General features: G+C 36.4%; 1 protein-coding gene across 1 annotated transcript in view; it reads right to left on the bottom strand.

The window, feature by feature from the left end:
• The window catches only part of LOC133530585 (uncharacterized), a 246,171-nt gene extending 219,497 nt beyond the window's left edge, over positions 1–26,674 (bottom strand). The window contains exon 1 of the mRNA XM_061868550.1: positions 26,411–26,674. Within this exon, the coding sequence (XP_061724534.1) occupies positions 26,411–26,506 (96 nt within the window). The 5' untranslated portion in view covers positions 26,507–26,674. The remainder of the gene's footprint in view (positions 1–26,410) is intronic.
• Between the last annotated feature and the right edge of the window lie 501 nt (positions 26,675–27,175).

Below are 27,175 nucleotides of genomic sequence, written 5' to 3'. Positions count from 1 at the left end.
TTGTGTCAGCGTTATACTTGGTAAAAAATAAGCCCTCAGAGGGTTGCCAAAAATATGAACGTCAATCGGGACTATTAAATATTTTGACTAGAACAATTGAGCAAAAATAGCACTTAGAGATTTGTGGTTTATGTTGGTTTGATACCAAAAACCTTACCTGGACATTGTCCTGGTATGGGCGGGACATGATGATGATGCTTCGAACTGGGACATGTCCCTGCGTACCGGAACATGTACCTGATATGTCAACCGTACCCAGTGGTTCATCAATCGACATTTAGACTTTGCTTATGTTCCCTATATGTAGGTATTACTTAACATTTTATTCTATTCTATTCTTAAAATTAGACTACTTTCAACTTTCAATACTGCAAAATAATTGTAACCAGCAAAGAAGCCTAAATACCTGTCGGTTAGAAACAGTGTGGGCGGCCTTGCCACTTATCTTAATTTATTCAAATCCTCGTCTAGTCAGCGCGCAAATAAATGGAAGATGTTTACTGTCTTGCATTTACTTTAGGAATTAAATGATTCTTATAAAAACCTTAAGAAAAATAGATTTTAAGTTTGGTTAATATTCTTTAAGTTGAAATTTCTTGTCGTCCTTAGCGTTATCCCAATATCTGGGGTCGGGTCTCCTTGTCTGCCTTTTCAACTGATCTTAGTTGTCTGTTTTTTACATACTTACTTGTAACAATTATCGTGATTTGACTTGGCATGTAAGTACTATGTTATTATCAGGCTCCCCAAGTGAGCCGTGAATAAGTTTTTGCCATAATTTAATTTTTGGTACAAGCTTTTATTGCTGACTGTACATTTTTTCCACAGGCAACTAATACTCATCGAGATAATTCTAAAAACCCCAAACACAATTAGGTTGCGTTGTTTGATCACAGAGTTCCTATGGCTACCTCCTGTCTCCATCATAAGGTCAGCTTGATGGTACCATAATATTGCATTGTCACCCGACTTACTGACACCTTCATCGGAAACCGGGAAGTGGGTCAGTTTTTATAGTACCTGTAACAAAAAATACGAAATAATTTAAATATTTATCTACTTGTGTATGACCTACATAATCGAAGTGAATGACAAACTCCCAGCGATTACCAATCCGTCATAGTTGCTAGAAGTAAATTTAGCAATGCCTGGTGGCAATAATAACATCCTGCAATCACTACATTTCTGACGCACCAGTCACGTGTACTTACTTTAACAAAAAAATAATCTACCTTTGCACTGTGTAACCTAGCTAAAAAGTAATTGATGGATTCCAAGAGGTAAAGCTGAAGTTGAGTAGCGGCGGGGGAAGAAATTTCTTAGCCGGCATTCACGCTCCCGTACTCTTCTTAGCTCTTATCCTTAAACAATACTAAAGTATCTCGAAGATAATGATGATGAAGTAGATATCATACACAATATACACATCCAAGATGACAGACATACATCGAAAACGCCAAACGAAAAAAAAATATCACGATGACATGACAGACGCTACGAAAAGTCACGTGACTAGTTCCATAAATTATTCCAGTTTCGATTGACGTTTTCATAACTTAGTTTTCGTAACCAAGTTTTTTATTTTCTAGCGTTCACCCGGCAACATTGGCGCCTACGTCAGATTTATTAAAAATGGTGTTAAAATTTTCAAAACCTTAAAAAACTATTAATAGTGAATATTTATCATATCATGTAATCGAGGATAATCTCGGTATGTATCGACAACATGCACGTATTAATTTCGATCGTGATTGCAACACAAGTTTATTTTCAGATCTGACACGGCCGAAATACTTTGTGACTGAGACGCTGTCTTGACGTACATAAAGACAAAACCGGCTTAGTAAATAGTAACCGAGATAACATTTATGACCTTTTGCGGTACAGATTTCGCCTTCACGATGGATTAACGCAGATTAAGCTTACACGCGTCACTGGCGTAGTCAAATTAACGTTGTATCTTAAATCTTTTCAGTGTCTAAGGCTATTTACATAATAATTGCAAATTAGTAAACTGCCTCTGAGCGTACTTATTGACCGAAGCATTAGCGAAGGTCTTCATTTTGATTCGGGAAAACTGCTTCTCCGGATGTTCTTCGCAATTCTCAACCGATTCCCGTTTTTTTTACAGAGATTGCAAAGTCTTGATAGAGTTAATAGACAGACAAGGTACTGGTCATTTAAGACGAGTTCCTTTTGAGGTGTAGAAACCGACGCACATTAAAAAATAAAGTTTTATCACATTAATATTGTGCTAGTGTAGGTGGCCCGCCAGTTGATCCTGGTACAGATCCTTATCATCAGATCACCTTCTGGCAAATTCATCGAGCTGCCGACAAGGTAAAACCGTCTATGTGGCCTTTATGAAAAAAAGGTTCATTGTGACTGGTACAGACGCTTAAAGTTTTAAATTTATATTTTCCGAAAGATTGGATCCAACACGGATCGGATCGTATCATCGTGGTAAGTGAAATCTGATCCTGGCCTAATTGACAGCGAGCGGCAAAACTCGTTGTATTTTCACTTGGAGCTTGGAGACGTTGCTTATCACTATCAATAAACTTTCTACTTCAGTGAAGTAAATCATCTGTGGCCGACCCCGATAACAAGGCTGATTCGCTGAGTTTAGTCAATATCAAAGCGTTTTCGTCCGTCTAATTTCTTTGGAAACACTTTTAATTTTGTGTCTTGACATTTATTGGGTTGTTGCATAATTTTTTTCCCACTTCTAAATTTTCTTGATATCTTTAGTAGTCTCGGGAATATTCTAGAATAAATATAGTATGTAGTAGAATGTTCTCCAATCTTTCACGTAGGGTGTATAAGAGCGGGCTTGTATTCTCAATTTCGGAAAATTCCAGTCGGCACGTCAGTAATTGACGTAGTTGTCGCCCGCCTTTGTTTCAGTCTCCAGTTCCATTCAATACACATAATAGCACAAAACACACATAATAACCTCCCCAGTTTTATGGCTTATATTCACACGAGGCTATTATACACCCACCGAAATAGTTTTCGTCAATTTCCGGTTGAATTCATATCAAGTGGATTTAACCGGGGCAATTTAAAGTTTATTCCTAGAATATACAGTCATATCCGGTCTTTTCCCGAGTTATGCAACAAATGTTAGAAATGATAAGGCCGGGTTTCATATACGTATATATACAGGTATACGTGCTCTCTGATATGTTATTAAGCTTTGATACAGATCAGAGCTTAATAACATATCAGAGCTAAGCTATCAAAGACTGCAATATAAAATAACCAGTGTCTTGAAATGCAAAGACATTGATTTCCATCGTTCAGAGATTGTTACCACTTGGCAACTGTAAAGCCTCCCATAACTAATAGTCAAACCTTAACTCCTAGCTCTTATGTATATTTTTATTTAGATTTGAATGATGTAATTCTGAAGCAAAATTGAAGAAAAACCAAGGCATAACCAAAACGAACATTCGTATTGAACTTGTGGTCTAGTGGTACTATTGGACTATAAGTTGGGTAGTTTGAAGGACCTTACTTATTTCTAAAAACCCCAAACACAATTAGGTTGCGTTGTTTTATCACAGAGTTCCTATGTCCACCTCTTGTCTCCATCATCAGATCAGCTCGATGGTACCATAATATTGCATTGTCACCCGACTTACATATGTATGCAAATTTTCAGCTCAATCGGAAACCGGGAAGTGGATCAAATTTAACTTGCAAGATTTGATTACAAACAGACAACGGTCAGGTGAAAGTAAATAAAAGCTTGTAAAATAAAGTCCATCAAGCCGTTCGAGTTGCTACACTATAACTGCGACGGTAAGGAACGATAGGATGACGATAGAAAACACAACCACCGGTTTAGTTAGATATTAAAATCGAAATGTTAAAAATAGACCAAAAACATTACCCTCCTCTTTCATCAATCGAGTAAAATGGTTTATCGTGTAAATAACTATGTACCTCCCCTTTTTCACTCTATTAAAATATTTTTAAACATTTCATGCAGCTCGCTCGCAGCCGGTGAATTTGTAACTCAATCTCACAGTCGTCGTTATGCAATTGCATTCTTTCATTGCAGATTTAAAACAAATGTTGCACTTTATTTATGAATAATGATTCATATTTTTCATGAGGCAATTATATACTACTTGTGTTATATAATCTCCAATTTTGTCAGTAGCAGCAGAATAAAACAAACTATAATCATCCCATTTGGGCGTAATACCTACTATAGTGTACGAAAAAGATATCTCTGCCTATGCTCGATTGATAAGTTACATATTCTAATTCTTGCCAAACTACCCTAGTATTAACTTTTTAGGGTTCCGTAGTCAACTAGGAACCCTTATAGTTTCGCCATGTCCGTCTGTCTGTCTGTCTGTCCGAGGCTTTGCTCCGTGGTCGTTAGTGCTAGAAAGCTGAAATTTGGCATGGATATATAAATCAATAAAGCCGACAAAGTCGTACAATTAAATCTACAAATTTAATTTTTTTTAGGGTACCTCCCCTACACGTAAAGTGGGGTGAACATTTTTTTTTGCTTCAACCCCACAGTGTCTCAAACTAATAGGGGTCTTCAACAAACATTTCTTGATAAAATGAATATATTCGGAGATAATTGCTCCGAAAGAAAAAAACAATGTGTCTCCCCCCCCTCTAACTTTTGAACCATAGGTCCAAAAAAATATGAAAATAATCTTGGAAGTAGAGCTTAAGAAAGACATTGAATGAAAACTATAGCGGATATGATCACTTTAGCTGTTTTTGAGTTATCGCAAAAAGTTTCCCCTTCATAGTAAAAAGACGTACACCCACAGTTCATCCCTTGGTTAACAATCTACCATACTTTAAGCTCCAGTTTAGCTTATTGTGACGGAAGAGTAACTACGGAACCCTACTCTGAGCATGGCCCGACATGCTCTTGGCCGGTTTTTTACGTTATTTTATATATACGAATTAAATAAGAGAGTTACATAACATTCGGGCATGTTCAAAGAAAGCCGAGATCATAGTAGTTCAATGCCGCATTTCGAATCTCCGTGTCACGTCATACCAAATAGGTAAGCTGGATACAATAGGTATATGTGAATAATCCTGGCGAGCGTGAGAAACGCCATACAATGCTCCACACCCTTGTATTATAATTTAAACGTCCCAGCTCATGCGGAGTCACGATGGGGATCAAAGGTGTCATTCTAATTGCTATCAAAACACCTCGTATAACCAGTATGAGAGCGCTCTTTGATTTACGTAGTTAATATAGATCTGGAGGTCACACTTCACTAGATCTTCAAATTACTAGAATCCTGAGCTTCCTCAATGAATGAGAATACACAACCAAGCCTAATACGGCGGCATTCATTTATAGTTTATAGCCTATTTAATTTGGATCAAATTAGTTAAGCATTATAAGAAAGGGCATCGATCAAAGGTTTCGACCTTCTTGTTTCTTGTAGGCCTGTTAAATATTGGGAACGATTTTATTTATTGAATTAAATACAGTTAGGATGGTAGAGAAGCGAGACAGTAAGTGGGGCACGGAAAAGCTTTAAAGCTAAGCCATAAAATTTCCTTTTTAAAGAGAAGAAAAGCCCGGAACCCCTGGATTAAATGATATTGATTTTTAATCTGAATATCTAAATCGCATTACATTCCACTCGGAGTGGAGACGACGCTTTACTTTTACGAACACATATTCCCTTGATTCATTCCGATTCATTCATTCAGTTCAGTACCTCGCTTCCCAGTTCTCATCGACGCAGTATTGGGATTATCGGGTCAGCAAAGATAATTTGTTTCTTGTCTGGCAAATTTAGACCCCCGGAGAGTTGAACCCAAAAATTTAGAAATACTTCGTGGCATAATACTGAGGTAAATCATAATTATGAGGCTGTGGAAAATTATATCCTCACGCCGCCTAGACCTATAAGCGCACTATCAGTCGCGTGTTATTATTAAGTATCTCGCTTGCACTTATTGGTGTAGAGTTGTGTCATACTCAGGATCGTATAAAATATTTATATAAAAAAGCCTCCTATTCCATTCGATTTTGATCATTTATTTTGACACATCAAAATTGCATTTGTTTTGGCAAGTATTTGACGGATAGAGAGTTATATACACCGTGTCCAATAAGTTCGAATACAAACTTTTAGCACTTGCTGTATAGACATACGGATCGCTGGATATAAAATTCTTATTTTAATTTAAAAAGTATATTGACATAAACATAGTACTATAATTTCATGAGTCACGTATTTTTAGTTTGGCTTGAATACACGATGAAGTACGTTCGTGAAGAAATTATTAGAAAATTCCTTAAAGGCGACAGGCCATGTGCTATATTCAAGGCGTTACAACCGCATGGAATTAAACGGAATCTGGTTTATACTACTATAAAAAGGTATAAAGAGATCTCTTCTACAGAGGACAGGAAAAGATCCGGTCGGCCCCGCTCAGCTAGAACTGAAAAAGTGGTAAAGGCTATAAGAGAGCGAATTCGGCGGAAAAAACACCGATCTATTAGAAAATTAGCTGCTGATCTGAAAATTTCCAGGGGATCTGTACATAATATATTGAAAAAAGATCTTGAATGTCATGCTTATAAAAAACGAAAAGTACATGGCATTTCAGATGCAACCAAGAAAAAGAGAGTAGAAAGATGTAGCACCATACTTTCTTGGCACGCAGGTGACGAATTTGTTTTCTCAGACGAGAAACTCTTTGTGTTAGAGCAGCCTCATAACGCCCAGAACGACCGGTTGTGGGCAGCACGGATAGAAGACATTCCAGAGTATGAAAAGAATGTGCCTAGGTTCCAGAGCTCACCATCAGTGATGGTTTGGGGTGCTCTTTGTAAGAGGGGCAAACTGCCTCTAGTTTTTATTGATAAAGGCGTCAAAATCAATGCGGCATACTATAAATTGGAGGTTTTGGAGAAAAATGTTGCCCCAAATTTAAAAAATATGTTTGCAGACGATTATTATGTTTTCCAACAAGACGGAGCTCCGTCGCATACGGCAAACGCTGTTCAAGCTTGGTGCAAGGCTAATTTGACCGATTTTTTGCCGAAAACTGAATGGCCACCAAGTTCTCCAGATTTAAACGTACTAGATTATTTCGTATGGTCATACATGCTCTCGAAACTAAATAATTATAAAGTCGCAAACCTGAGCCATTTTAAAAAGGTTATCATGCAAATATGGGACGATATGCCGATGGATGCGGTGCGTGCCGCTTGTGACTCTTTTGAGAAACGTTTGAAACTTGTAAAAAAAGTTAAAGGTGGAGTTATTCCAAAACATTTGTTGTAAATATTGTATATAAATGTGGCTTTCATTTAATATAATTTTCATAACATAAACTACGCGTAAATTTATTTTATTAAGGATCATAACTGTATTCGAACTTATTGGACACGGTGTAGATATTTCTAAAATACATAGATGACTCGTCTCGAAACTGAAGTAGGTACATCCCGCTAAATGCAGTCTCATCTAGCATAATGGCGGGTCTCGAGTCTCGGAGTGCACCGCGCTACCGGTCACGTAATGCCTTCCGGCTACTTTACCGTTGTGATGCTGCCCTACTGGGCTTGATGGATGCTACCCTATTCAATTCATGAAGGGAAAATCTTTCTTGTCATAAAATTCAATGGAGACTTCGTCTTCGTCTGTCTGGGCAATAATAATTAAACCATAAACCAATCAAATTAAAGCGGTACATGTATAAATCCATACCCGCAAATAAATTCGCGAGTCACTCGTTTTAATTAAAACGAGTGACTTACGAAACTATATTAATATATTTAATATGTATAAATACCCATTAAATTATACGTTGGTTACAGGTACGGCATACCTCAAGGCTCTGGTTTTCTTTTTTGTCTAGCCAAACGGTAAAACCCCAGATTTGTGTAAATTAAACCAAGTGGATTTAGACCACAATTTTTTTTATATCTTCAGACTCCTGGTAAAACTTCTACAAAACATAAACATCTAAATACACAATCCTGTCTCCGTCGTTCTATCAAAAATAATTTTAGAGCTCTTCACACTTCACATCTAAGCTGCTAAGCCCGCAACGATAACATCGTATAGGATTTTATGGCAATTTTAAAGCCATCCATAAAGTTATTTTCGTACGGATTCGCAGTACTGGTGCTCTAGGGGCCGGTTGACAATGCATTACATCATTTAATCACGCTAGGTTTGAAGTAAATTAGTCGACACCGGCGAGGACACGCCCTTTGCGTGCGTGCCGAAGATTTGCCGCTGATAGATGTACCTTTTTGTACTTATACTTGGATATTTATGGTGTGGACAGCGTTCTTTGTGTTCGAATTTACGCGTTTAATAGTAGATTGTTAACCAAGGGATGAAAGGCACCCATTTCTGTCGAGGTAGTTTGGCGCTCGAACGCAGTGAGAGAGAACCAGTAGTCTGAGGCTGAAATGGTGCCTTTCATCTGAGTTAAACACTCCACTTTTCATTTCGAATACGAGGAAAGTAAAATACAAATGCATTTAAAAAAAACATGGCGAAGTATAAACTTCAGTAGTAGTTCTTGAGGGTACTTTCAATTAACAATTTAGGTAAAAATATCGTTATTTATGGAATGGGGAGTTCATTAACATCCCATTCCATATATATTGAATCAGAATGGAAAATGTACAACAAATCCATTTATTACCAAAAAAAAAATCCATTTCTGCACACTTTTTAAAACAACAACTACCCACTTTCAGAGCATGAGAAATGAAAAATACTTTAGAACATAGATGTTCCTGTTTTGTAATAATTGAAGTTATTCGGCGATGTCGGCATTTTGTATGTCATATTATTATAAGTCGTAAATGGTGCAAAGCGTTGTTAGTAAAGATCTTACCGAACTGCATATAAAACAATATCAACAGGGGCGAGCATTTTATCCTAACAAGGGATTTCCCAGTCAACATGAAGTCTTCACTGTGTTTTCGTGTTTGTTTTCAGTTCTACAATTCCATATCTTCACATCCTTTCCACATGTCGTTTTAAAGACATAATAGAAAAAGCGTATCATCTCGGCTAATGTCTGGAGAATCCCACGGATTAGAAATCTAGAATCTAGGTCGTAAACTATGAAGGTCAAGTATCAACGATTTTATTTGGTACAAATACTAATATTATACTTACTGGTGACTCTTTCATTGTTATGCCCCGCATCTTTCCGTAATTTTATTAACGGCCGACTTTCATTTTTAATATTCTCCGAAGGCTCGGGCCGACCTCTTACGTAATGACTGGCTTGTACTTACATTTTCCTTCTCGCCCGCATTGTTGAATCGGAGAGAGGCGAGTATTTTGTTAAATTACTTACTTGAAAAGAAAGCTGTACAGGGCAGCAATTTTAAACTGCCTAAGCTTGAATCTTGTTATTCGATTTCATGGCATTCGATTGATATGAATCTTCTTCATTATTACTTCACCAAGGTACAAAATTACTAAACAGCCCAGAATTCGACTTGGTTAGTTTAGTACATTCACAGAACTGATAATGTAAAGATTATGTGGGTAATGCTCAGATTTATTTATCAGCGTTGGCCACCAACAGGCTTGTCATATTTCTAATATATTAAACGTCAGAACGTATAAGTAGCGAGCCTCCCACAAGTAATCGTCGATTTTGTGAAGATAGCAAATACTAAGGAAGGCTACAATATTATGCCATAATACCCATTTTATGTTCGTACACATAAATGTTTTGTGATATGTTATTTAATCTTATAACCAGAACATAAAATTAGCCCGTTCGCTAACAAGCATAAACAACAGCCGAAGTTGTGGGGCCGCCGAGTTGCATGGCATTGTTCCGTTCACACTCGGGTGCCCATCTGATGACGTTACGCCCCGCCACCTCCCGATGGAGGAACAAGTGAACCAGGGATTCCAATTGCTCATCGGGCACGGCAAATACGAAGAGTCCAGCGAACCAGTAAAATACGATGTATGACTCTCTAGTCAGTAATGATTACGCATAGTTTTATTTTATATTGTAAACCTTTTATTGACGCCTTCAGTGCATCTAAATTTTATATACTTAAACCAACCTTTTATTATATAACGTTTCCTTTAAGTTACAACAAGTGGAAGAGCGGTGTTCTCTTAACACAAGTATTTATAATACTTAAATAGAGGCACCAGTTCAGACTATGTAATTAATTAAGATACTGAATAAATCATTTTTATTTTATTTTTTATTTTTTTTTAGTTTTAAGAGAGGAGTATAGGTCAATTTACGGAAGATTCAATACATCTTACGCACACTCTTATGAATTTACCTAAGGTCAGCCAGGGCAATTGCAACATTTGCAACTACTCTAAAAATACAAGTTAGTCTAGAGTTACAACCACTTGCACTCATGGAACACTTTCGTCGTCATAAAAGAAAGTTTACTCTAGCTCTAGACTCATTTCTTGTATTTTTAGAGTAGTTGCATTTGTCTCATTGTTGCAATTGCCCTGGCTGACCCATAAGGCTACAGCGAAATGTATTCAAGGAAGTATTAGGTACATCCAGCTTACAGAAAACCACAGGCATAATAATACTACACCGTATATCGATACACCGTCTATGCCTGCTTGTTATTCTGGAAGTAGTTGCCAGTATGACTAAGGTTACCATGCCAGAGCTCTCAAGGATGTACTGTGTTGGTTTAGCTGCTTAAGATGTCCTACCCTTAACATTGTATCCCTGTAACTCTTATGAAGAGTCGTCAACAAGATTATGACACCACTAAAGTCCTAAGCGTCCATTGGCTGTGTTGTACGCTAACCACCAAGAGGGACTACGAATCGTTGTCACCTTCGTAGAACAAAAACAGATAAAAGTCACGTTATACTGGTTTAACTGAGAACTCGATTCGTTTGCGCCAGCGCATCTAACATCGCCGGGGTACTGTTCTTTAAATTCCTCCCAGAGTGCATAGCCATAGACAAACCAGAATAGGTTTAACTTCATGCGAAACGTGGCTACTATGATCTTCAGGCCAAATAACACCAGAGAAAAGCACATAGTGAGAGCAAAATCTTTGTGAATTAGAGAGACCGCATCGCTGCGGTTGCTTAGAAACAAAAAAACTTGTCTGTCTACGTTATGTACATTAGTAATTACCCATAGGCTTCCAATTGTCTATAACAATTCCGAAAAAATGTTGTAGCAATTATTGTTTTGTACTCTGTAATGTCGCTCGAGCTTGCTTGGGCAACTTTTATATTGGATTAAAGTCGGTAAACCTGTTTTCCGAAGTCGAATAAGCTTCGCAGAAAAAGTGAAACAATTTACAATCAGATAAAGGCTCAGGTCATCGACAATTTGAAACCTTAACGTGATACCAAAACTAATACTTCAATCTTGCGCTAACGGTTATAATATTACTGATCTAAATATTTTCCTAAAAGACAAGGACACTCCGTCATTTGTCACATTACAATCGCAATAGGTAAAGATTCTAAAGAACTGCCGCAGTAATTGTTCTATAGAGCATTTGCCTGACTAGTCAAATCAGTTTGGTTTTTTGAACTGTGAAAACGATTAGCCACTATTGAATGTATTTAAAACTAGTAACAAGAGACTTCACAATGAAGTTATCTATACTCTTTATAGTTTTCGTAATATTTGATTACTAAATAGAAGTTGTGTCCAAAATAACTGTTGTCTACGTTTTTCCAAAAAAAAAAACATTTATTTTATCTTTATTGCACAAAAAAAAACTTATCGTTTTGAAGGCGGACTTAATACCAAAAGCATGATCTACCAGTCAACCTTAAGACAAAGCCAAGAGATTGTGGTGAATTTTCTGGTGCTTCATTTCTTCCATAGTGTGAAATAAAAATAATTTATTTTCAATTTAGTTAACATGCCTATTGGCTTAAAGTCTCCTAAACCAGTTTGTGAAGTCAAAGGTTCGATCGTCCGTCATCCGTCGTCAATCCGTCAATTCCGTAACCCCAGCCAGCTGAGTCACCTAAGGAATACTTCTGACATTTGAAACCGTAGTTATCTACATCCAACGTCAATTCCAACCAAGCTGTCAGAACACATGAAGAGTTCGTCATAAACACGTCTCCGCGGATACATTCTTTCGCGACTCTGGTTACATGTCATGATCTCTTGGGCGTGAGACGTTAAATCACATTGGCGGGAAATACCGACACCGTTATTTGACGTACAGAATCGGTCTGTTTTTATACCTAGAACTACAATTTTTTTTTTGTATGTCTTTTCATATCTCGGGACCATAGGGGTTGTGACCTAGCGAGATATAAATAAACATATTAGGTAAGTATATTAGGTATTTGTGTTCGAGCATTGATATTCAAGCTGTAAATTATTACCCTTGCTAAATCTGCATTTTGAATACATGGGTTGAATTAAATTATTGATCTTGTAACACGTTTATTTTTATCTAACAGATCTATAGACTGAATCTATCGACAATGAAGGGATATGTTTGCACCATAGGACATACAGGACGGTTCTTAGATAGATATTGTATCTGCAGTCAGGTTGTGTGGAATCTCGAATACATGAAATCTCGATCGCAAACTGGATTTCAAGGTCTCCGCGTTGTATTGTAGGTAGAACTTTTTCTGGGGCTTAGAATGCCATGTCAAACATAATACTATTGCAATGTCATCAGATCAGACATGAACTTGAACCTTATGTATCCCTAAAGATAAATGCCAAAATAACTGTCTATTGCCTTCATGCTTAAACCGCTGAACCAATTTAGTTGAAATTATCATAGAGATAGTTTGAGACACGGGTAATATGATAGTTTCCACACAGACAAAGTAGAAAGCAGAAACTAGTCTAGTACATGACTATATTGTAAAGCTTTCGTGAACCACAATGCCAGGTCAATATGAGGGAATTGTTAAATAATGTTTTCACGGCTTTATCATCGACTAACGATTCAAATCCCTATCGCTATTCATTTCGTGACTGTTCCTACGCATCTTGTTGAAGTCAAAAAATGTTAACAAGTGAATTATTCAAGAATTGATTGACAACCGAATCTCACATCATCACACAACATCTACATGTTTTATGACATTACAGACAAAGCTGATAATCGTGAAAGTTGATTACAACTTAATCAAAAGACACTAAACCATTCTCTTGATCCCAAATTGTAAACAAAGTGCTCACTCATAAAAGAAACGAAACTAGCCGAACACCATTAGGCCTCGTCGGCGGCCGGAGTAAGAACTCGAAAGTAAATTACGGAACATCCATCAGCTGAGGCACAGATAACGTAAAATGGGAAGTGCGCTTCGATTACAACAACAACAATAGTGCTTTTCTAAACGAAGGCAACGCGTCTTGAACATTTTGAAGAAATTTCATGTCTTCGTTCGACTCAAACTACTCAAATCTCTAACAATTTTAAATGAATATGAATTTCAATACCTAGATACCTACTGATAATAATCATAACATAACGTTTGAGTTATTCAATCTAACTAAAGAGAGAGCAAGTGATTAACCCTTTGAACGCCAATAACCCCAAAAGTTGTCGTTACTAGTCGTGCCCACAGCGCCAAGGACACCTATAGGTGTTATGTGTGTTATAGGGCGCTGTCAAAGTAACCTTCACACTTTCGAGTAAGGTTTACATTAGCTCCCTTCCACCCGGGATCGTGGCGTTTGAGTGATGTTTCTGTTTATGACATAAAGCGTTCAAAGCGTTAAAAAGGGTATTTTGACATCACAAGGACTATAAGAAATCCGTTTTTGCTTTAATTGAAAGTGGCGTGTCTAATACAATGTCATCTCATGTAATCTATGGCGGAGGCTTTTTGAGACACGTATGAATACGAGCGAGGTTATGTTGTGGTCACGCTATGTTCCCGTTGTCACGCTATTCCGTCACCGTATTTACCATGTTTTATGTCTGAATGTTTTGCGAACTTTTTTAATCAAATCTCAATGTAAATACTGATGTGATTATTGTATGTTTGATTGCAGCATACTTTTTTTATTATTATTATTACTTTATGGTACAGCGAATGCATTAAATAATTAAATTACTACTGATAAAGTAATTTTGCGACCTTGACTGTACCCGGATAAATACACTCAGTTACAACTCAGATCTGTTTATTTAAAGTATTTATAAATGTAATTAGCTATTGTATCTTTAATTAAGGAAACTGTAGGTTTAATTTAATATTACCAAATATTTCTGTTCAATTGTATATGTATGCAACCGTTTGTTTCTTAGTAAACAATAAATAAATAAATAAATAAATAAAAAATAAATAAATACCTTACCCTTCGAATGCCGAGAACCCTTTTTGTAGTCGTTATCGCCATGGAAAAAGCTGATATGTCAGTAATCATTTTCCCTACACTATATTGGAAAAGAATTACGAATGTGTGTTGATAAGGTGAACTTTTTCGAAAGGGAGACAAATTTATGAGGTAAAAAAGTACGTAATATTGCAAACGGGAATAAACCCCACATTTTTTTTAAATCGAAGCTTAGCGTTAAAACACGAACTAAATATTTTGACTGGGATTTAGCGTGGGTTGGTTGCCGTTTGCAGTACTAAATCCTTACCTTAAAGTGCTACAAAAATCATTTTAATAAAATACATATTGAAACCTCGATTCTAGTATGTAAATGAATGTTGAGCGAATTCCCCGATAAAGAGTTACCCGGCGCGCAATTCCGTTTCGCGGAAATTAAAGAACGGATCCATATTTACTCACTGGAAATACTGGAATGGGTCCGGTATTTTAATAAGGTTAGCGTGGGTTATGTTATGTGAGCTTCAATGAGCACTTGAGCGCAATGAAAACGGATCGTTTTATATGGAAAATGCGATATAGCTCGATTTTATTGCTATTGAGTGTAGACATCTGTAAGGAAGCAGATATTATTTTTCTTCAAGAGTTAGGTCATCAATGTCATCATCATCATCGGCCACAAATTACACCACAGCCTCAACGAAACTTTTTCTAAATTCTAGTCTTCAGACCTGACCTGATCCAGCGGTTGCGATCTTGGACTGCAATGGTAATCGGCACTTTATTTATTTCTTTATAATTAGAACTTACCCAGTCTCTACTCGTGAAACCAAAGAGATTTCGACATTGCGTTGTCTAGTACGCGGTCACTGGTCACCACACACTCGAGAATCTTTCAGATAGAAAGTACTCCTCCCTACCGCTTAAATCTAGCCTAGCGGATGCACTATGATGTGCTATCCTTGCTTTGAATATGCACATCATGGGGCTTATTGTTTCATATATAAGCAACCTATTAGGAATCGAATTCTATCGCTTCGCCACTCCGTTTATCTACGCAGCTTGTTTAGATTACTAGAACCAAAATAAACCACCTGTTGTACAGGCGCGGCTTTCATCGATCGATTCAAGGGCAAAGGTTACAAGTATTTATATGTACTTAACATTATTAACAACGTACTAGAATAACTATTAAAGTCTGACTGGAGGTGAAAAATTACCCCCTGAGCAACTTAACTGTAGGTACAGTCGCCATCAGATATATCGGAGCTGCCAAGGCTCTCACAAATATCTGAACTTCTGAACGCGCCCCTATTGCCAAGGCGCACTGTGGGCTGAAATTCGGCTCCCATTAACATAAAAACCTAAGTTGTTACATTCATTTTTTTTTGTGAAATAGGTTTTGCCTAGCATTGTTATTGTAACTTAAATTTTGGGACAATGATTGATTTGGAGCAAAAAATGTATTTATTTTAAAAATCGCAAGATAAACCGTAATATCCTCGCAGATGGCTATACTACGAAATTTTTGTGATTTTTTGGCATAAGTACTAAATATTTCCGTCACAGGTGCATTTTTTTAATCGTTTTATGGAAAAGTATCTGTTTCTATGGAAAAGCGGTAAAAACCGAAATTGACATTTAAAAGTATTTTTTTTATTTAAATGGGTCTTGCCCATCCTTTTATGCGAAATTATGAATCTGTGAAAAAAGTCGAGTTATGTTTTTTTTTTGTTTTGTTATGTGATTTTGTTGTGTTAAAATATTTCGGTTTAAATCTTTCCCATCGACTTAGGATCGTGACCAATCATAATGTTACCCCATATAACGCGGTCAAGGGTCCCAGTTAGGCTTGAGATACACTTGTAAGTTTTTCTTACGTAAGTAAGGACAAAGCTATTTGTTAGAATGAGATAATGATATTCATCTCTCACTCTATAGTATAGCTGTGTCCCTACTTACGTAAGTAAAACTTACAAGTGTACCGGCCGCCTTACGACTATAGTGTTGGTAAATATAAATACCTACTCGAGTCTCTGAAGTGCTCATATTTAAGATTCGTTTTTAGACTTTTTATCATTTTGTTGAATAGGTATCTACGTTTCCTGTAGTGTAGAATATCTAATCATTTGTATTATCATCATAAATTAACATATTTGCTCTTGTCGGAGAAGTAATCGCCAATCCTTTCTTTCCTGACGAATTTCCATACGACGCATTCTTCTTCATATGAAAATCATTTGTAGAGAAGCCCGAAAGTTTTGGTTTGGAGTTCATTTAGAAATTAACATTACGTACTTCGTTTTCGAGTCACGACTAAAAATATATTAAATTCAGTTAAGTAAATATTGCTTGCTCACCAAAAATAAAGCAGCTAACCACTTGCTTCCTCGAACAAAAATGTAAATAAGCCACGAGCAGACCAATTTGTTCCAGTATTATACCCGGTTATCCAATCCGGGTTCGTAACATGAGAAAGCTAACGGCACGGAACAAAACAAAAAGAATTCAATGTTTGTATGCATTGTGTGGTACTGTAGTACAAGCGATTATGGCTATGCTACACAATTGAAAACAATTTGAATAACTGCATGTTCAATTATGTTAATTTCGAGACAATTAGTTACATTAAGACATTTGAATATGTAGGTATTATACGAATTAATTTAATTATGGTGAAACTTCGTTTGTTATTCATTAACGACAAAGCGCGGCGTGCAGCATCCTAATCCTACCTAAAGCATACGAGAAAACATTTTATACATTTCAAAGTTGGTGGTTGGTAAATTATGATAACATTGATAACTTTTAGACATTATTACAATGGTATTCATTAAATAGAATAATTTATAGTTTATCTTTAAGTTTCGTTTTTAATTTTAGTTTGAAATGTTTACTTCAAGACCTAATTTTATTGTTTGTTATAATATTAATTGTTAATAAAATAAAAATATTTATTGAGTAATTGATAGGACATTAAAAACATCAAAACAGGCCTCTAGTTGTACCCTAATTATTGGTGTTTTGTTTTAAATAGGGATAGCGTGTTTTCACTAACCATACTCTACGGACTGACTAACGTAACTAAGCAGAGAATAATGAAATTCCACAGAAATGTTTAGTTCCACAGACGGTTTAGACCGACCGACCCTAAATCAATAAACATCAGATAAATATTTTGACACGTCGTCAATTCATTAAGATATATACGTAGTGCGTGCGATCTACAAGATAGATACAAATTGTCGACCGATCGATAAGCGTGCGTACGCGCCGACGCGGCTTCAATGAATCAATTGACATGCATAACGGCTCTCTACTAAACGTAAAACGCGTTGTTAGATGCATGCGTTACGTTTCGATTGAAAAGAATGCCGCTAATGTGATCTCACTCGCATAAGTTTTTTCTGATTGTGGCAAACAAATATGGTAATAGAAGCACTCTATGGCTAAGTTTCTTGGTAATTTGTGGATAAGTATTTAAGCCATAACTTAGAAATATTGCTAAGGAGTTAGCTAAACTCCTTCCCTATATCCCAAAGGTATCAAAATTAATATCTACTAGCTAGGAGTTTGCATATCTACACCTAAACCATCTACACCATCTAAAAGGATGCATTTGTGCATAGTATGCAAGTTACATATCGTCGGGGATAGTGCAATACAGCGTAACTAACAAATGCAGTAAGGTCCAATTACCTTGTACATTGTTTGAATTTCGCTTACGACTTTGTTAGTTGCGCGGTATTGCACTATCCCCGACGATATGTGGAAATAGAATGTATTTAGGTACATTTTATCGTTAAAGAGGATTGGGGCAGGAAATGTATAAAGAAGTTAATTTTCCGTGAATATGGCTTGAACAATTATCTCGCTTCAGAATTCCACATACATGACAGTGCCGTAGCTCGACCAGCTCGTCTACAGTAGGTAATAGTGTATAACATTGTTCCATTACAACAAATTGGTAACGATGTTACTTAGCAGTTCACAACAGTCAATTTACCAGCGACTTTTTGTCAAATCTCGGCAGCATCAATTACTCTGCCCAAGGTTATCAAATTAAATCACAAAGTGATTGCGAAACTATGCTTTAAACCAGATTAGCAAGAACTCGAGCACTAATTAGGGTGGTTAAATCAATTTGCCGCTAAATGACTCTTGACTCCGTTACTAAACTTGAACCGGTGGAATATCTAATCTAATTTGAGCACCCTTTTACATTATTAAGTGCGATGTCAAGAGTTGAAAGGCTGAAGGCATCGTGGTAGAGCATTGCAGAATATGTATACAACTACCTGTTCTTCTAACAACAAACCGATACTCGTCTCGGAGATGTCGGAGCTCCTCTTTTATCTGACGATATAGTATGCTAGTAAGCCATCTCCGTTATCAACATACTGGCGAATCGATATCGGACCGATGTGATCAGATATTGGAAGCACGTGGAATTATAGTAGGACATTTAAACATCTGATCGTCATAACGCGAAAAAAGTACTCTTGCGAATATTTTGACTAATTATCAATGAATGCCACATAACATAATTTAAACAAGTACAATTCTGTTTAGTTATTGACATTTTGTTTTAATACAGTTGCTCAAAAAGTGCTACTTTACGTAGCTGTTTAGCGTGCGGAAAGTTGGATTTCGCGAACTAGTGCTTTTTACTTTTCCACTTGTTCCAATTCATGACTACTTATGTATGACTGTTAATGTTAGTTTCCTTTAAAAGTCGTAATCAATATAAAAACCTACTGTAAATGTAAAAATAATAAATATAAGAATATTTCATATTTTATTACTTACTTACCTCTTCATCATTATAATTCGTTTATTTTTTAATATTGAATATTGAAAAACCGTTCTTAAAAAGTTGTCTGAATGGAACGGAATAGCTGCCGAAACGCCTGTCAAAGCAGAGGCGTTTTTTCTTACTGCAAGAATGTTTTAACTTTCCAAATGCAACATTCGATATTGTCTTCATACAATTTAAATATACGATACACAAATAATCGTAAATAACGATACTTAGGTAATAATAGTATAATATTTTATATTTACAATTGTTTCTGTCTTATAGAACATGCATAAAAAAAGTACTTGTTGGTTTTCTTATTTTTTCGCAACTGTATTAAAAAACGTCGTTCGATACACGTGCGGAAATGTCATTCTTTACTCGTCCCTTGTCTTGCCACGAGCCTACGGTAAGATATCTCGGTACTCGTGAATTAATGACATACTTTCCGCACTAGCATCGAAATGTACTATATCCACCTACCTAAATATTACCACATAAGTACCTACATAACATTAATCTTCTCCCCTCAGACTCTCCAAGGCACCAAGTAAATAAGATCTCCCCTGCCTTAGTCGCGCGAATGAGAGAACAGGGAAAGCGCTGTTTTCATTCAATTTCAATGGCTCTTTGTAATTTGGCCGCCCCTTCGTTCGATCCCTTTGGAATCGACGTCATGTGCCCAAGGTCACGGGTTTCTGGGAAAACTACGATGGACGTACAACCTGGTGATTTCATATTTCGTGAGCGTAATAGACGAAATTAATTCATGACAAAATGGGTCTGCTGCGATTTCAATGGCTCTACGTAATTTGGCCGCCTCTTCGTTCGATCCCTTTGGAATTGACGTCATGTGCCCAAGGTCACGGGTTTCTGGGAAAACTACGATGGACGTACAACCTGGTGATTTCATATTTCGTGAGCGTAATAGACGAAATTAATTCATGACAAAATGGGTCTGCTGCGTCCTATTAATATGGACTTAGGCCACGCTATTAATTTGATAAACTAGACTATCTCAGGCAATTTGGAAGTAGTTGTTATACCGTAAATAGGTCGTCAACCTTGAATAATTAAAAATTGAGAAAACGTAAACTTGTATTCTGCACGCTTGTATCTATTTTAGTTATTATTTTGTTAGCCACAAGTGTAGCGATTTGGTTTTGTACATTGACATATATCTAAGAACGCCCTACGGGCAAGAAGAATGGGGTCAGTGCAGCGGTGTCACGCACACGAATTCGAGCCAATCGTGCAGTCTAACGCCACAACGCGATTGATGGTTGACGAGTTCGCATCACGCGCGCGATTGGTCGCAACTTAGTTGCGTTAGACTACACGATTGGCTCGAATTCGTGAGTGACACCACTGAACTAGCACCATTCTTAGTGCCCGTAAGGCCCGTGCTTAGATATTATGTCAATGGTTTTGTATTTTTCATGGGGGCCACTGACCACTCCAATTTAATATAACTCCGTAAGTCGCTAACAATGCGTATTAGATAAATCAGCAGGTTTTTCGACCCAAAATTAAGATTTTTTTAAAATTACAAACGCAAGGTAGGCCGACCACGCCTCGCAATATCGTCAACAGCCACAGCCTTGACCCTGCCCGCACCAGTAGCCGGAAATTATCACAATTTCGTAGGCAATTCTGTCGCAAACCGACAATCCGCTTGTAGAAACCAGTTTAAATAAGTCTACGAGATAAAAACATTTTGTCTTCTCTTTTCTTTTCCCGTAATTCACTTGAACACCGCACCAACACACACAACTCAACAGCAGCTCTGATCTGAAGCACCTACACAGCACACAGGTGTACAGTATGTTCCATGAGCAAAAAACAATCATGCATGTTTTTCCTTAGATTCCAGCCGACTGACAGCCGATTTTTGTACTTTACTAATGTTTTGCATAATGTGACTAAGAGTCTAATTATTATGTTATTTGAATATCATATAAACAATAAATCCGAGACCAAGGCCTGGTTATATTGGTTTGTTTCAGTAAGGAGCTTTGTATAGTCGTTGCTATCTGCCGCCGCCCAGTGCAAATCGCTATTGAGGATACAATCAGTTTGGCTTACCGCGTTGGACCAGCGACCCCTCCCTCGTTGCGGCAATTGCGTCCAAAATGTCGGCAATGTGCTGTCTCGTGATGCACTTCCTGGCTAAAATCTCCACGGATTCTGTTTTGCTATTACTTGGCGCGTTATGTTGGACACTGTCTTTGTAATGGATTTTACATTATAATATAATCCGATTACGATCAGGATCGTAAGTTACATAAGCAGATGTGAACGACACAGCGCTTACCTACGATACTTTATAATGTGATACATTAATTGTTTTAATTTTATAATCCTCTTTGGGTGCACCTATTTTGCCAGAGACTGAACCCCTGCAAATTCGTCATGCGGGCTAAAAAATCTCATTCGGTTGGCAAATAAAGTCGCTGAACCCAAACAAGTATACTAGTATTGTACCCATGAGAAGCTGAAGCATATATTTATGTTTGTGAAGTCTAATAAAATAATAATGAAAGTGTCGGTATTCGGTGTTGGATAATATGAACATCTTATACACACACACACACAACATATGTCCCGTCTTTAACAGGATAGGGAGAAAAATAAGCAACAAAATGTCTCTAAGGGGTAACAGAAACTTACCTAATACCTAGTGTTAGAATAATAGATTATTTAGTAACTAAATTAATCGCTACCTACCCAAACATTGGACTGCTTGCATTATTACAGTTTATCATAGATTTGGTAAAGTTTCTTGAGTGTTTTACTGGAGCTCGCCTTCCTACACTAGTTTATTTTGGTCGGTGCAAGAAAACAGTATGAAGTTTCCCTACAAGCATTTCTCTTATCCCATCCAACCTTATATGAATTTACATTTGTATACATATTTGAGTAAATTATAGACGCAACGCACGTACACGTATGCGGCAAAAAATGCTAAATAGGTAAGTGTGACAGGAAAGAGGCAAATGACAAGGCCGTTTTGCTTTGTAGTGATCCTAATCTGCCTAGTTAAATGCGATTTAAGGTGATTCCGAGTGACGCGTTCGTAGTAACTGAGGTCACGAACGTAAACATGCATTGTAGTTGAAAAATAAGAGCATTAAATATAATAGAAAACTACAACGGTCTTTAACTGTGTTATTTACTTGTGGCGAAAATATCAGTTTATATCATCACAACTATCCTTTAAACCAGTGGTTCCTAACTTTTTAAACATGGTTATCTCGCTTAACGTAACCACAACGTAACCTTTGTTTGGAGACAATCAAGAATGTTTAAAACCCCAATTTTAAAATTATTCAAATGGCCAATATAGGAAAACAAAAGCAATACGTGAGAAATCATAGTACGTAAATAAGGTACTTGTTCGATACCAAATCCAACTCCCTATCCCCATCATAATAGAATAGGTGTTTTATCCGTACGGGGGTAAATCACCCTTAGGTTAGGTTAGCAAAAAAACAATGCTCTAAACACATTAAAACCTATACCAAAATCAAACAATATAGCTAGTTGTAATAATTCATGAATAAGATGACATGGCGGAAGCACAAGGGCCCCTGGTTTATCCGTGAAATCCTAAAATGAACGAAGACCTAACAAAGACACTTCACACGCCCTTGGAAAGTTCGCACTTAAGGCGCGAAGTGGAGGGCGCGGTAAGGATGGTTTCTTGAGAGAATTTTCTAATCATAGCGGCACGAGGTAAGAATTAATATTGAATACCCCTATTTTTTTTACACGTCTGGTGAAGAAAGTGTAGGTAACGGGTACGTATATCTATTTCTTAAGCATTTTTTATGCATCTTATTTAGCCAACGTCGCAAAGACAATGATAGGTAGGTATTAGAATCCAAGAAATATAATAACTATTCGTTTTAAGCACGTTTGAAGAGTTCGGATAAATAGTGGTCTCACGTCCATCGACTATGAGGAAATATGATAAATATATCCCGTATTTTCAACATCTTTGTTAAGTTATTTACGAGCATATAAATAAAAGTTCCGGTCCTAAGGTCTCAATACGTAGCTGCCTAGCTACCTACTGGTTCAGGGTAGGCCACAGATTGTACCTATAAGAGTTCTGTTAGGTGTATGATGTGTCGCAGTAGGTACCGCAGTTCATATTCTATGGATAAGGTTTAGAATTAGCACAAAGAACGAAATTGTGTATGTATAGTCACGTCTGAAGATATCGATACGAAAAATGTGCCAAAAATATGTATACACTACCTTAATATATGGGCAATAAAGTAGGGTATACATATTTTTGGCACTTTTTTCGTATCGATATTTTCAGAGGTGACAGTACCTCGTCGTACCTATTGTTATCGTTGTTATTTTATGCCCCTTGCACCTATATCACCACGATTGCCGCGCACAAGAACCAAGGAACTATTAGGGGCCCTATTTTATTTCCATTTCTTTCGCTCTAGCTATATTAGTATTCTGACAGATACAATTACATATATAAGATTCATGAAGACCACTGCGTCCATAATAAATCTGTTATTAGTTTATTTTTAATGGATGTTTTCTTAGAACAGCGTGTTCCCAATGCCTAGGCCACAAAAGCTTTGCTGTTTAGAGCTTCAATCACCTGAACCAAACCTTGATCAAGTGTGAATTCAAATAATGATCGGTAAAATGGCACTGCCTTTATTGCTTACGATTTTAAAACCAGAATTCCTAGCTCCCACAAGTCCACTGCATTTGCGAAAGCCTTCATATTCTAAACAAAAAGTCCTTTTTTAGTATAGATTTTACTAAACGTACAATAGGATCGTAAAACTGGGTAGGTATATGTAAAGCTGATTATTCGCAGTTGGCAAGGCTGTAGTGATGTCATAGCGCAATAAAGCCTGTCCTCACTCGCAAATGGGCTCGTTTTGATTAACCATTTGACCTTCTGGCCTGTCACATCAGGGTGTCTGAGAGTAGAACAGTTTTGGTAGGGGTATCACTTTAAACATAAAATTTGACACTAAACGTGGAAGGTCGTGAGTTCAAGCCTCCTGGAAGATCAATAGTGCTAATGATTTTGTTTCAGGAAAAGAAAAAGATAGACATAGGTAATGTGCCTTCTGTGTCCCATTGAGAATTAAGATGAGCAATGGGGAAAAACGCGAAAAGGTAGTGTTTCAAAGCAGGGTAAGAACAGTAAGAACAATTGTAATAGGTGGGGACACTCACCCTATGGCTATGCTTCATCTGACATTTAAGTTTCTAAGTTCTATCCCGTTTTAAGTAAATTTTCAATACATTTGTATACACAATTCTATCCATGTTGAGTAAAAAGCAATATGCTTTTTACTTAATGAAATACTCAATACAAAACTGTACTTTTTACATTTCTTGTTATCACAAATGACAGTTTTTTTATGCAGTATTAATTAATTATTTATAGAGGAATATCTGTCTAGTACATTGTCTCTTTATACTACCTATATATCAGCACATAACATGTAGAATTTAGTTGATAATACCTGTTTATTTTTAAAATCAAAAGCAATGAAAACGGAAAATTATTATCACACTAAACATACCCATTTTATTTTCTCGTGAGTACAGTTTTCAGTAAATTACTCCAGGAATTTTTAAGATATATGTTACAATTGCATTATATAATATACATCCATGACCCTGAATGTCCCGAGCCTGACAAGTGGACATGTCATTAAAAGAATCCCGAAGACTAATTAGGTCACTAGACCAGGTTAATTAATCTGGCCTCTTCTACGCCTGCCATCGTGTCACATCAGGCAACACTTAGTTTCCTGACACTCGTCAATGTGAGCATATTAATGAGTTTGCTGTGAAAACAGTTATCTAATATTAATTGAGACGGTAAAAGTATGCTGCAATTAGTAGGATGACATAATGATCTGGGCTCTATCTATTTTATAATAATTTCAATGTTTTTGTAAGCCGATTGATGAAAATATGGTGAAACCCATACCTATATAAATTGACTGCCACTGTAATTACCTATATTTACAAATAATATGCTAATTAATTTTCTCCATTCTTTTGCTTTAAAAAAAGACATTGATAATCTATAAATACAATTAATTTATATGTAAAGTAATTTTTCTCCTTTAATTTTATTGTAAGGCAATTTTCAGTTTAACTACATTAAAACTCGTAAGATTTAAATTAAAATCATTTATTATCAAAATCTAAGCACCACATGAGTATCTAAATTCTGCATTAAAACAACTAAAAACATTTTTATATTTTGACTTAACAGAGCTCTACTTATCTCAATAGGATTGATAAGAACCTAAGATATAGAGGTTCTTATCAATTCAATTAGCAGGAAAAATTATCTCAATGGTCAGAAATTATCAGTTTCCTGTATGAATAACCTATTGAAAAAAACTGTGGTGATAACCTGTGACCTAACATTGATCAATAGCGATATAAAAATTTCTTGAAAGTTTATGATATTAAATAATTTTAAACTGAACTTAGGTTTTGATAGATTGACATTCTTCTTAATACTCCAATGATTTGTTTGTCTAAATTGCTTCCTTCCTCCTAACTGGCTCCTATTCTTATCTCTAGTTTCATGCCTAAAAATATACATGCATTGATTACTGACAGATAAAAAATTAAGATTTAAAATTAAATTTAGAAAAAAAATTCTTAACTATTATTGATTTATAGCTAATACACTAGACATTCAATAAATAAAATATCATAGATATATAATAAGTAGTCAAGTAAACAAGCTGTATACAAAGTTCATTTCGCCTTCACGCCTAGAAACCTTCACCCTGTATTAAGTTACGTATTGTGTCATAATATCTGCATAACATTTATCTACCAAGGTCAAACATAAGATAACATAACAATCTACAACAATATAACAGAGCATGTGATGCCTGTTCATGTGATAAAATCTAACAATTTACCTATCAATGATTTCAATCAATGTGTTTGCCTCGCTTTTCGCTCTCGTAAATATGCCAAGGTGACGCATAACTAAAAATTGCTGTAGCATCATATAATTCTTTATTTATATATTGGTCAGATTGTTTTAGTGGAGCTTCGCCTATAATACCGCATACGCCCAAAATAGGTCACATCCCTGTTTAGACCGACACCTAGTCCGAAGAGCTGCGCGAAAATCCCGAAAGACTGCAGCCTTTCTTTTATTAAATACTCAAAGAAACACACCCAAAAAAATATAATTAAAACACATAAATTTTCATAAGTCATGAATGACTCTATACTGATAGAAATAATTGAGGAAAACGTGCGAAAATCGTGGAAAATGCCTCTTATTAGTACCTGTTTACTTTTGTTGTCGACCCCATTCGCCTTGCCGTCCGGGACGTTCCCGTTGTTTTCCTCACTTTTATCACTTTTAACACCCTCCAACGCCATGTTCAAACGGTTATTTTATTCACTCTCATGCGAGAAATTTAATAATCTCTCTTATTTCACTACACATGAAATAGTTTCTCATAAATTCAATACGAGCTTGTCGTGCCGCGAGCGACTGTTCCATAGACAAACGTCCGCACGTCGCCGTTCGTCCGTCACAACGCGACGCAGTGAAACGCATTGGGTGCGAGTGCGAGAGAGTACGAGTGTGCGAAAGAAACAAACGAATCCACACATGAGTGCAATGGAGTAACAATACGAAAGAAACAAGATTATGAAAAAAGAAAAATCTCTACCTCACCTCAGAACCAACTCATGTTTGATATATGTATGTAAAATAAATTCGTAGCGTAAATTACTGTACGTAATGTGATGACAAAGAAATCGATTCTCCTTACAAATGGTAAATTACACATTTTAATAATATTGACAAAAAACTTACTGTTGGACACCAACTGTTACAGTCACAATATAATAAAACAAAGACAAACCTCACCCTAAGAATAAAGTACTTCTGTTAAACATAAGAAATAAAACTATAATAAAACCAATAAAATTATACTTAAATTTCCGCGCTATTTGACATTTGACAAGTCGTCCTTCCATAGATATTATATTTGTTTTTAGTTTATTTCAACAATGTTTTTAATAAGTAATTAATCCTAGTAT

Source organism: Cydia pomonella, chromosome 23, assembly GCF_033807575.1.
Source record: "Cydia pomonella isolate Wapato2018A chromosome 23, ilCydPomo1, whole genome shotgun sequence".
NCBI lineage: Eukaryota > Metazoa > Arthropoda > Insecta > Lepidoptera > Tortricidae > Cydia > Cydia pomonella.
This window is presented reverse-complemented; position numbering and strand designations above follow the sequence as displayed.